We start from the raw sequence: 13,556 nt of genomic DNA, 5'->3' as shown, positions 1-13,556 counted from the left end.
TGTAGAGAGGGAATTCTTTCACAGAAGCTACTGCCATTGGCAGTCCTGATCTTTTTGCCTCTGGTGGCATTCAAGACGCCTGACATCAAATGCAGTGTCAGCAACTCCCTTCCCATTCTCCACAAGTTTTACCAACCAGGAGACTTCATCATTGCCAGCATTATAGCTCAGATATATAGATTTTCCATTCCAATCACTTTCAGAAAACTCCCTGCTAATGACATCTTTGAAGACACTGTGTAAGGCTTTCGTGTTTGTTTTTTGTTCTTCTAAATGTTCCTTTGTAATGTCATGTCTCTGAATGTCATGTATCTGCCACATCACCCTTCAGAACTGAGATGATCATACCATTTTATGCTTAGGAGTATATAAGAATTTCCAGTCTGTAGGGAAGAAACTGTGAGACAGCAGTGACTGGAGATGAGGATTACTTTTTAGTTTCGGTCCTTGTCTTTCTCCCTCCATACCCCAAATCATCAAAATCCTAGCATTTAATATTTTCTAGGGTTTGTTGTTGTTGTTGTTTAGTTGTTTAGTCGTGTCCGACTCTTCGTGACCCCATGGACCATAACATGCCAGGCACTCCTGTCTTGCACTGCCTCCCGCAGTTTGGTCAAACTCATGTTCGTAGCTTCGAGAACACTGTCCAACCATCTTGTCCTCTGTCGTCCCCTTCTCCTAGTGCCCTCAACCTTTCCCAACATCAGGGTCTTTTCCAAGGATTCTTCTCTTCTCATGAGGTGGCCAAAGTATTGGAGCCTCAGCTTCACGATCTGTCCTTCCAGGGAGCACTCAGGGCTGATTTCCTTAAGAATGGATAGGTTTGATCTTCTAGCAGTCCATGGGACTCTCAAGAGTCTCCTCCAGCACCATAATTCAAAAGCATCAATTCTTCGGCGATCAGCCTTCTTTATGGTCCAGCTCTCACTTCCATACATCACTACTGGGAAAACCATAGCTTTAACTATACGGACCTTTGTCGGCAAGGTGATGTCTCTGCTTTTTAAGATGCTGTCTAGGTTTGTCATTGCTTTTCTCCCAAGAAGCAGGCGTCTTTTAATTTTGTGACTGCTGTCACCATCTGCAGTGATCAAGGAGCCCAAGGGTTTAGTGGAGTTTATTAGCAATACGATAATGTATTCAGTAAGAATGCATGGAAGTGAAGAGAAGCATATGTCATATTTGGAAGATTGGAAGAAATCCACTCTCACAGTAACTCTAATTGCAGGGTGATGACCCACATCTACCAACATATCCTGGCCTTGATATTTGCTGTCAAGGAGATCAATGAAAACCCCGACATTTCACCTAATGTCACCCTGGGGTTCCATATCTATAATAGCTATTTTGATGTAAGGTGGACCTATCATGCCTCATTGGAACTCTTCTCTACACTGGGCAAAATAACCCCCAACTACAAATGTGATAGACAGAACAATCCAGGAGCAGTCATTGGGGGACCTGTCTCTGAAGTCTGTCTCCACATGGGAGATATCCCAAGCATCTATAAGATTCCACAGGTAAGATGTATGCATGCAGTAGGAAAGGTTAACAAGCAATTTGCTCATCTCTTTACTTGTAAAGGTTTTCCTTTTAAACATTTTATTTGCAGTGCGAGGCATCCAGAATTGGTGGGGTAAAAATAATAAATCATTGTTTTTAAATTATTATTAAGTAGGACTATTCTTCATTAAATCCCTACTGGATCAAACCAGGAACCTATATACCCCTGCCTTCTGTTCTCCAAGAAGCTATCGAAATGCCTTTTGGAATTCCACAAGTAGGACATGAACAAAACATCACTCTCCACACTGGTCATTCCCAGCAATTGGCATTCAGTATCTAATTCAAAATGCTGTACGCTTTAATAATTCAAGGTATGACATATAAAATGTATGATTCAGACATATAAAATGTATAATTGAAAATGAGACACTATCAAATAAATAACAAATCCCAACATATAGTAAAAATGTTTAACAAACTCCAAATGATCAGTCAGTCTGTGGCCAGTCAAGGTTTCAAGTGTGCAAAAAATTAAAGAGAACATTAAGATTAACAATGACCAATAGACAAAGGACCTTAAAAAGAATTTCATTATAATAATCTCATGCTGTAACACAACAACTGACTTGTGTTAGTTGTAAAGGCACTACCCTAACCTGAAGGGGATAGAGCCAATAATAGATGAAAACAACAGGAATTGCCCTTCCTTTGTATATTGGAAGTAAATCATATTATTTCTATGGATTTCCGGATGAATTAACTGTCTGTAAATATAAATAATAAAGCTGATTTGCAATGCAGGTTGAATAATTGTGATTGCATCAGTATGTCTCCCCCACATAAACCATGTGGGATTGGTCTTTTTCTCCTAACGTCGCTTTTTAAAATTTCCATTAGATCATATATGGCTCTCCGGCAGTGATAGATAAGAAAACCCAAGCTGCTTTCTATCACCAAATGTTCCCAAATCTGAAGCTTCAATATAAGGCAATTCTCCAGCTACTGCTATATTTCAAGTGGACATGGATTGGGGTAATTTCTGGGCATGATGTCAATGGAGAGAAGTTTGAACAAAATATGATCCCCCTGTTTGCCCAGAGAGGTATCTGCTTTGATTTCATAGTGAGAATTCCCAAAATGTCTTTTTCCAGTGATATTGTAAACATGGTGGAAGAGGGATTTGAAATGAAAGAAAGCATTACGAGGAGCACTGTGAATGCATTGGTCATGCATGGTGAAATCGAAACCATGCTCATCCTGAGGACACTCTCCCATGTTTTAGCACAGGAGCTTCCCTCAACAAACAGAAATGGTAAAGTTTGGATTATGACAGCCCAGATGGAGTTCACTTCCTTTCCTTTACAAAGAGATTGGAACATAGACTTCCTACATGGTGCTATATCCTTTGCTGTCCACTCCAGTGAGGTTGTAGGATTCCAGAAATTTCTTCTGTTGAGAAACCCTACTTCAGAGAAAGAAGATGGCTTCCTTGGGGTTTTCTGGGAGCAGGCATTTGGGTGTCGGTTCCCCAACTCTATGGTAGACCTACAGGATGAAGACATCTGCAGTGGAGATGAGAAGTTGGAGACTCTTCCTGCATCTGTTATTGAAATGAGCATGACTGGCCACAGCTACAGTGTCTACACAGCTGCCTTTGCCATAGCACATGCATTGCAGGCCATGCATTCATCTAGATACAAAGGCCGATTGATAGTGGATGAAGGAGTAAAACTTCAGAATCAAGAGTTGTGGAAGGTAATGTCCTGAATACACTGAGAACAAAGGCAGGATCCTGCTGGCTCAGTCCAAGAGCTTCCTATAGCAGACAACCAGACAGCTTGGGGAAGCCATCAAGCAGGATATTTGGGCAATAATATTCTCCCACTGTTCTTCTCCAGTGCCTGGTTTTCAGAGGCATGGTGTATTCATTTCTGAAGAACATCTATATCTGCCTTGAATATTAGCACTAGCTTTTCCTGAAATTTTGTGGAAATTCCAAAAAGATATGATGATGAGAATGGAGTAGGATTTTGCTGCCCCTGCCTTCCACCACAGCAGGTGTAAATGACAACAGCTGTGGATGCAGAATTGGCTAATCCTCCCTGTCATATTCTGTTGCTGCCCTGCCTGGGCTAGGATTCCTTTATTAATTACTATCTCAAGGTGGTATATGCACATCTTCTACTCTCTATATCTATGATTACTCAGCATAAAGCTTTGCAAAATTCTGTAATCAAGTGGGAATTATTGCCAGCCTTTGACAAATCCTAAAGAATTGCCTTTGTTTTCTTTTCTTTGCCCTGCCTTTCTTTAGCTTAACCACTTTGTTAAGTGGATAGTATTCAATAATAGTGCTGGGGAAAAGGTTTGCTTCAATGAAAATGGAGAGATAGAGGCTGGATTTGATGTTATAAACTGGGTCACATTTCCCAATCAGTCCTTTTGGAGAGTCAAAGTTGGAAAGATAGACTCCATGGCTCCCCAAGAAGAAGCATTTAGCATTTGGGAAGATGCCATTGTGTGGCCCAGCAGCTTTAACCAGGTGAGGTCCATTCATTTTTGTTGCATATCTATTACTTCCAGAATGATTCACAGTTCACCTACTGACATCGCTCACTTCTGTGTTTACCCACAGCTTTAGTGTAGAAGTGGAAGAATGTTTGAAAATGTTGTGTCAATTAAGTGACAGTTCTTCAAGTTTCCAGAATGTAGTGCACTTTTGATACGCAAGTTGCAAAAGAGAAAACTTTCTCTTCTTTCATTTGTGGACAGGTGCAGCCCCTTTCTGTTTGTAATGATAAATGCCCTTTGGGTTACCATAAAGCAAAGAAGGAAGGGGAGCCATTTTGCTGCTATGACTGCATTCAATGTCCTGAAGGGACGTTTTCCAACCAGATCGGTAAGAGACATAATATATAGAGCCTTTCTTTTTCTTTTTCTTCAAATCAATTTTTATTAGATTTTCACTTACAAATCAATCATATCAAACCGATTATTCCAAATTATACAAATAGATATCTATTAAACCAAATTTTATGCCAAATTGTAAAAAAATTGCTTCCCCATGCTTCAAATTCTGAGGGTTCTGAATATCAATAATTGCTGCCATTCTAATCAAAGTTCCAAGTTCTTTCCAGTCCTTTTAATCCAACAAAGTCCTGATCTTTTCCAACAGCCTCTGAAATGGTTTCAGGCGAGATTTACCACAAAGCCTATGTTGCTGTGAGGATTTTTCTGTCCAGCTTCCCCATAAATCCTTGCATTCTTTTTCCAGACTGGGATATTTTCCAAGCTCTACCAACTGTTTATCACGGACAGACAAACCGTTTAAGTCATGTCCAGGCTTCTGCTCATTAATTCCTCCGGTTGTGGATTCGCAGTCTTTCTGGGCAGGGTCAGCCAATTCCAGATCTTGTAACAAACCCGTGGCTCCCCCTGCCCTTTGACTGCTTTCCACTCCCCGGCCTCCATTTTTAGCGAGCTCAATTAAAAGTGCATCACAAGTCGTAAATCTTCTTAAAAACCGTCCACCCAGCCTTTCAAATGAAGTGTCACTCGGGTATTCAGAAATCCATTTCCCTTTTGTTGAGAAGATTTTTCAGAATTCAGTGAATGATGTGGTTCTTGATATGATGATACGGCAGGATATACTTAACCACAGCAGTCCCAAGTCATTGAGAGCTGGTCACTATCTAAGAAAAATAAGGGGGGGGGCAACCACCACTCTCTCAGAAGAAGATATAGTGTTTTTGGAGTATCAGTATCAAAACCTTTATTGGCATCACTTACAAACATTCAAAGTAAATAGGCCAGTACGATCTCATCGCCATATCATCAGTACAGTCACTTGCCAAAGGGAAGAGGGGCCAACAATCTATTTCACCTCTGTGGGTCTCCAACAAGGGCAGGGTCCTGTAATGTACTTTGGTGGCAAAAGATCAAATAGAGGAATTTAGCTACTGTCTTGGTGAGCTCCTGATCTCTCCCCTGTAATAGGAAGCATATAACCTCCGTCTCCAGTTTCCATATTGGGATACATAGTTGGTCTAGGAATTGTTGTCGGAGATCATCATACATTTACATTTGAGGACCATGTGAGCTAGAGTTTCCACTAGGTGGGCATCACATGGGCAGATCCTATCTCCTTCTGCCATCCCCACAAACCTACCCCAAAGGAGATTAGAGGGATTAGAACTGAACCTTTCCAGCGAAAAAGTCCTTCTTTCTTGCAGGTTAAACAAAAATTGTAAATAATTGGGGTTAAATTCCTGCACCCGAGAGAGTCAAAAATAAAAAGGGTAGCATGTTTTTTCCGCAGCTGAAATTAGTTCCTGGCGCTCTATGTCCCATAATCTAGTTTTTAACATGGCTTTGGCAAAACAGTTGTAGTCCTGGGGAAGGGAAGGAGTCTGACAGAACTTTACTAAGTAAAGTGTCTTTGTCTGCTGAAAAGCAAATGTTTAGCCAGCATAAAAGAAAACTCCTCTAGGCAACTGTCTCTAGCTTATGTTGGCCTCTCTCAAGACATAAGGCTGCATAAGATACACAGCATGGGAGAGTGAAAATCTTAAATAGAAAGGCTGTCTGCACTCGCTCCACTGACTGGCTAAACCCGGACATCCAGATTGGAATTCCATAGAGCAGTTGAGCTCTAACTTTGGCATTAAAAACCTTTAGGGCAGAAGAGATGTATTGGTTACCTCTTGTGACAAAGAAGGGCATTATGGCCTGCCTAGGCAGCTTACTGGCATTTACCGGAGGACCACCGGAGCCTGTGATGGAAAGTGATCCCCAGATAGTTGAACAGGCTGGATGTGTTTCCCACCAAAAACCCAACTATAGCTCTTACGAGAATTCCCGAAAACCATTATTTTGCTATTATCGAAGTTCATGCTCATTTTCATTCTGGACAGATAGTCAATACAGGTATTTAACAGATGCTTTAAGCCAATTCTTGTCCGTGAGAACAGAATCATGTCATCTGCATATAGGAGGATAGGAATTTTTGATGCGTTGAGGTTTGGGCTGTGAGTGTCCACCAGTTTTAATAATGGGGCAAGGCCATTGAAGAAGAGGTTAAAGAGAGAGGGAGCAAGTACACAACCCTGTTTCACACCTTGATTTATAAAAACAGGGTCTGAGACCTTGTCCCCTGGGATTATTCTTATACGACAGGTGTTATTTGAGTAAAGCTTTTTAATCAGGAAAAGTAACCTAGGATCTAGGCCTAATGACTCCAGTTTGGACCATAACAACCCCCTATCGACTGAATCAAAAGCAGCCTTGAGATCTAAAAAGGCCACGTATAGGCCATCTTTATGGTACCGTGTGTACTCATACCTGCCAAGTCTCTCGTGGAGAAATCCAGGATCGGCAGCTGTGCAACACCGAAAGTTGCGTAGATGCAACTTCCGGTGTCGCTTTGCCCATCTATGGGCACCAAAAATGTCCGGCGCTAGTGCTGGAAGTCACGTCTACGCATGTCCGGAAGTGCGTAGACGCAACTTCCGGTGTCGGCGCTGGCCATTTTCGATGCCCATCGATGGGCAAAGCGACACTGGAAGTTGCGTCTACGCATTTCCGGACATGCGTAGACGCGACCTCTGGCGCCAGCCATTTTCTGGTGCCCATAGAAAGGCAAAGCGGCACCAGACAAATGGCCGCCAACAGGAGCCAAAATAAGGGAGATTAACGGGAAACGGTAAGGAAAAATGGGGTTTCCCGGGAAATACGGGGTACTTGGCAGCTATGTGTGTACTTGGAGGCTAATTGGGCTAACACTATACAGTTACACAAGGTGGATTTCCCTGGCCTAAACCCTGCCTGCTCTGGACCTATGATGGTGTTCATGTCAAGCCACATGGTTAGTTTGGATAATAGATGTTTTGGATACAATTTCCCCATATTTGATAATACAGTAGACTTATTGGTCGATAGTTAGACGGCAGCTTTTTGGAGAGAATATCTGAAGATTGTAGAGTTACAACTACAACTTTTGAGGAAAGCTAAAGGTGAAACAGCCTCTCCCTCTTAAGGAAAAGGCACAAAGAGGGCTCAGCATGTTCAGTGACCATAGAAAAAGTCACGGAAAATGCAAAAATAACTTTCAACTCATATTTAATATTTTGTAATTTAAATTTTTATTATTTTAGTAGAAAGCAAAATGTGCTGCAACACATAGAAACTTGGATTTTCATTTTCAGATATGGATGAATGCCTTCAGTGCCCACAAGATCATTACCCAAACATGGAACGGGATTCATGTATTCCAAAGGACATCAGTTTCTTGTCTTATGGAGAACCTTTGGGGATCGCTTTGGCAATTCTTGCTCTTTCCCTTTCTTTCACCACAGCTTTGGTGCTTTGGGTCTTCATTAAGCACCGGGAAACTCCCATAGTCAGAGCCAACAACCAGAACCTCACCTACACTCTCCTCACCTCCCTCCTTCTTGCCTTCCTTTGTGCTTTGCTATTTATTGGTCAACCAGAGAAAGTGACATGTCTCCTTCGACAAGCAGCATTTGGCATGATATTTTCAGTGGCAGTTTCTTGTGTGTTGGCTAAGACAATCATTGTGGTCCTTGCTTTCAGAGTCACCAAACCAGGTTCCAGGATGCGGAAATGGGTGGGGAAACAACAGGCCATTTCCATTGTTCTTTCCTGCTCCCTGATTCAAGCTGCTCTTTGTACTGTGTGGTTGGCAACGTCTTCCCCATTCCCAGATCTTGATATGCACTCTGTGACTAAAGAAATTGTTCTGCAGTGTAATGAAGGGTCAGTCACCATGTTCTACTGTGTCTTGGGCTTTATGGGCTTACTGGCCATTGCAAGCTTCACTATAGCCTTCCTAGCCAGGAACTTACCTGACAGTTTTAATGAAGCCAAGTTCATCACCTTCAGCATGTTGGTTTTTTGCAGTGTGTGGCTGTCCTTTGTCCCCACTTATCTGAGCACAAGAGGGAAATATATGGTGGCTGTGGAGATCTTTTCCATCTTAGCCTCCAGTGCTGGTTTACTAGGTTGTATATTTTCCCCAAAATGTTTTGTTATTCTGATGAGGCCTCAGCTGAACAGTAGGGAGCAACTAAGAAGAAAGGATTGACATATCTAACATTCTGTATCTCTTTTCCATCTTAGATGAGCTTTGATAAAGCAATGGGATATTTGCAACCAAATTGGTTATTATCCCATTCAGTTGATAGCTATCTTATCATATTTAAACCAGAAATGGGAACTATGTTACTTTTGCATTTTTATTTTTAAATTTTTACTTTCATTTTCATTTTACACTTAAAACAATAATATTTCAAATAAAAGAAATACACATTTAATATTAACTCCCCTTCGCCCCTTCCATCATGCATTTTATTACATTCTTTCCCACTGCATATTCTAATTTCTCCCTATATCTTTTTTTCTCATCTTCATATCTCAATTTTTGTTTTGAGAGGTTGTAATAAATGGTCTTTTCTCTTCCAAATATTCAAACAGCAACTCCTCCAAAACCTAAAACAAGTTCTGCTTTTTTCTCATTAGGTTCATAGACCCCCCACTAAGACCGATTCTTCTCCCGTGCTGAGTTGAGAAGTAATTCTTTATAAATATGTGATATTTTTTGTTAAATTCCTATGTTCCAATCTATCTAAGCACATAAGGAGATCTTGATCTGTGGAGATCTTGATCTCCAGTGCTGGATTACTAGGTTGCTTATGTTCCCCAAAATATCTTATGATTGTGCTAAGGCCTGAACTGAACAGCAGAGAGCTACTTAGACGAATGAAGAATTGATACAACTAAAGTGGTACCTCACGTTAAGTACTTAATTGGTTCCGGAAGTTCGTTCTTAACCTGAAGCGTTCTTAACCTGAAGCGCACTTTCCCATTGAAAGTAATAGAAAGTGGATTTATCCATTCCAGATGATGAAAAACACCCCCTAAAACAGCAATTTAACACGAATTTTACTGTCTAATGAGACCATTGATCCATAAATGAAGGCAATCATCAATGTACTGTACTATAAAATAAATAAGACAATATTTTAGATGAACAAAATGAGCATTTGTTTTTCTTACATGCACTGATTCTTACATGCACTGATTGGATTTCTTACATGCACTGATTGGATGGGTGACTTTTATCCATTTCTGCAGTCACACAATCAACCAGTAGCTGAACACAATCCCCAAAACAATGACAGAAGGCAGAGTCCCCCAGAAGTCCCCCAAACGAAGGCGCAAAGCAGACTTTCGTCCTTAGGTTTAATTGTTAGCAGTCTTTCATTTTGCATGAGGGGATTCTTCCTTCTTTTCCCTCTCTCCTTTTTCTGATGACTATTTTTCTGAATTAAGAAACCCCTCATCACCGCCTTGCTAGCATCCCATACTGTGTCAATAGGTACTACCTTATTTAAATTCCATTCGAAATAATATTTTATTGTTTCTTTGGCTCTTCCCACAATTTCCTTATCATTAAACAGGCTTTCATTCATTCGCCATCTAAAAGATGTTTTGTCTTTCATTCCCATTTCCAAATATAACGGGTTATGGTCAGCTACCGTTCTTGGCAAAATGTCAATTTTTAAGACTCTAGGGATCATTTCCTTAGAAATCCAAATATAGTCTTTTACTCCAAAACTTTGATTGGGTTCTGAGAAGAATGTAAACTGCTTTGTTGCTGGATTTTTAAGTCTCCATATATCAATTAATCCCATATTATCCACTAACTCGAAGAAAGATTTCAGTACTGTAGTTTGCCTTCATATTTGTCCTTTCTTTTCACTGATCTATCTAAATCTGGCATTACTACCCCATTACAATCTCCCATTAGAATCTAAATAATTCAATAATCTCTCATTTAATTTTGAATAAAATTCGGCCTTTTTATCATTTGGGGCATAGATACCAACCAGAATGATTTTTTCACCCTGCAGATTGACTTGGACTATCATTATCCTTCCTTCCTTATCTTTGGTTAACAATTTAGGTTCATATTTCTCTTTTATATACATAACTATTCCTCATTTTTTATTTACAACTGATGAAACAAATTCATTCCCCAATCTTTTATTTATCAATATTCTTTTGTGGGTTGTTTTTTTTCAATATGAGTTTCCTGTAAACAGATTATATCTAGATTCCGTTCCCCGCCCCCCGGGAACTTCCGCTTGGTCCTGTTGCCATCCAAGTTGGGGACTCGCTTGTCGGAGCGGGTCTCGGCGCTTTAAAGAAGGGGAAACCATCACAGTGGGACAGACCCCGGCTAGAAACTCCAAATCGTGCGTTTTGGAGACAGATTGCCTGGTGGGCTTTTAAAGCGAGCTCTCCCTCCCCTGGTATGGCTCTGTTTTGAGCCCCCAAGAGCGGGGGGGTCGGCGCTGCGACGCAACAGGCTTTTCATCACTAACTTTGAAGCGTGAAGCTGCAGGACTGCGAGGAGGTGGCGATAAATTCTTCCAAAGAAGGATAAATTGAAGACCTAAACTGTGAGTGTATTCGGAACCTGGATTTTAATTTGGCAAAGTTAAACAAAGAAAGGATTAAAAAGAAATTGGAAGTCCATCCTTTCCGCTATGAGGGGCGGGGAGTACTGGAAGCGGCTGCAGCCGTCATCCAAGCTAAAGACTTTAAAAGCCCATTTCTGAAGGCAAAACCCCCTGCCGATATAGGGCTAAGGCAGGAGAGTCTTTTTGTATTTAAATGTCCTGTTAAGTGACTGTGAAAAGACTTTAGAATCACTGAGAATCTCCCTGAGAACGGGGACCCCAGGAATTCAGACAGGCATCTTGACGACACAATGGGCTTTGCTGATCTGCTGAACTATTGAACTTCTGTTTCCTATTTGACTGCTTTGAAGTTACCTACAGCAGTCTGGGCTATTGGAAAGTATTTTAACTTGTTTTAGAGCAAAAAAGAGAGTTATTTGTCTTTGATTCCTAAGTCTTAGAAGCATAAAATCCTCTCAGATAATTACTGAGCCATTTGTGAAGGATTGGGACTGGGACTGTGCTGTTCCTTTAGCTGGCTGCAAAATCATAGTGACCTTGAATTGCAGCTGCAGCTGGATTTATTTTGACTAGGAGGAAACTCTCAGTACCAAACATAGCCACTGGCTTAACTCCACAGGAGCAACATAAAAAATTACCAGGATCTACGGCAGGAACTTCAACACCATTAGAACAAAGAAAAGCACCAGCAGCAACACCACAACAACCAACAACTTCGCATACAGAACAGATATTGGAAGCCTTGAGGGACTTTAAAATACATGTTACACAACGTCTGGACAAGGTAGATGCTACAGTAAATTCCAATGCAGTCAGCATAAAAGAAATTCAACAGGATTTATCATCTTTGAAAAAAGACGCACAAACCAATACAGTCCAAATCCAAGGATCTGGTTACAGGTAGGTAGCCGTGTTGGTCTGGATCGAAGTAAAATAAAAAAAATTCCTTCAGTAGCACCTTAAAGACCAACTAAGTTTTTATTTTGGTATGAGCTTTCGTGTGCATGCACACTTCACTGTATCTGAAGAAGTGTGCATGCACACGAAAGCTCATACCAAAATAAAAACTTAGTTGGTCTTTAAGGTGCTACTGAAGGAATTTTTTTTATTTCAAATCCAAGGAGTAACAGAAAGGGTCGCTGTTTTAGAAGTACACAGACAACAAAATGAGGGGGGGGGGAATTGAAACAATTGAAGGATAAAGAGAAGAAATTGAGATGCAAACCTAAGGACAAACAGTTACAAAAAGAAATTAAGTTGTTGCAAGTCCAGTTTACTCAATTAATAAATTTGGAAATTGAGTGGAAGATTAAAATGATGAATCAAAGAAGTTTCAAATCCGCTAATAAATGTGGGAAATTACTTGCATGACAATAAAGAAAAGACAGAAACAGAATACGATTACCAATATCAAGATAGAGGACAAAATTATTGAGAACCCGTCAGAGATAAGGAACTGCTTTCAGAAATATTACAAACGGCTATACAAGAAAGGTAGAGAAGGCTGGTTAATTGAACCATTGATGGATATGTGTAATAAGATTCTTGAAGGGGACAAAGCACCTGAAACCTGGAAAGAAGCATATGTAACTATGATACCAAAACCTGATATGGATAGAACACAGATGAAGAATTACTGCCCAATCTCACTTTTGAATGTGAATTACAAAATCTTTGCAAGTATCTTGGCTTCGAGATTAAAAAGGGTATAAAAAGATCAGATCTATAAAGACCAAGCAGGGTTTCTGCCCAATAGACATCTGAAAGATAATATCAGAAACATTGTGGATATCCTAGAAATGTTAGAAGTTAAGAAGAATACCAGTGCAGCTTTAATTTTTATAGATGCCGATAAAGCATTCAACAATATTTCTTGGAGTTTTATGATAAAAAATTTGGGAAAAAATGAGGTTGGGCAGGGTTTTATTAATGGTTTGATAGCTATCTATTCAGAGCAAAAAGCTAAAATTATTGTGAATAATGTGGTTTCAGAAGACATTAGAATTGAAAAAGGTACCAGGCAAGGGTGCCCACTTTCCCCTCTACTATTTATAATGGTTCTGGAAGTTTTGCTGAACAAAATTAGAAAAGATGAGGACGTTAAAGGGATAAGAGTGGGAAAGGAACAGTATAAATTAAAAGCCTTTGCAGACGATCTAGTATTGACTGTACAAGAGCCAGAGATTAGCATAACTAAAGCACTGGAAATAATCCAGGAGTTCGGACAGCTGGCAGGGTTTAAACTGAATAAAGTGAAAACCAAGGTTTTGAGTAAAAATTTAATACCAGAAGAAGTCAATAGATTACAAGAGGCCACTGGTTTGACATTTGTTAAAAAGGTGAAATACCTGGGAGTAAATATGACTGGGAAAAAATATAGATTTATTTAAAAATAATTCTGAAAAATTGTGGAATGAAATTAAAAGAGATTTAGAAATATGGACCAATTTGAAATTATCATTGTTAGGTTGAATTTCAGTGATAAAAATGAATGTATTGCCAAAAATGTTGTTTTTGTTTCAAGCGTTACCTATTGTGGAAAAGCAA

The 13,556-nt window shown here is 40.0% G+C and overlaps 1 protein-coding gene across 1 annotated transcript; it reads left to right on the top strand.

Annotated features, from left to right (window-relative positions):
• Positions 1-1,232: 1,232 nt before the first annotated feature.
• On the top strand, positions 1,233-8,608 carry LOC118079444 (vomeronasal type-2 receptor 26-like). The gene is made up of 5 exons (XM_060281294.2): positions 1,233-1,520; positions 2,404-3,261; positions 3,821-4,048; positions 4,279-4,405; positions 7,710-8,608. The coding sequence occupies exons 1-5, from the start codon at positions 1,233-1,235 to the stop codon at positions 8,606-8,608; spliced, it is 2,400 nt and encodes a 799-aa protein (XP_060137277.1).
• Positions 8,609-13,556: the final 4,948 nt, after the last annotated feature.

The sequence above is a fragment of the Zootoca vivipara genome, chromosome 12 (assembly GCF_965207765.1).
Source record: "Zootoca vivipara chromosome 12, rZooViv2.hap1.1, whole genome shotgun sequence".
NCBI lineage: Eukaryota > Metazoa > Chordata > Lepidosauria > Squamata > Lacertidae > Zootoca > Zootoca vivipara.
Note: the sequence above shows the minus strand (reverse complement) of the source record. Positions and strands in the feature narration are given on the sequence as shown.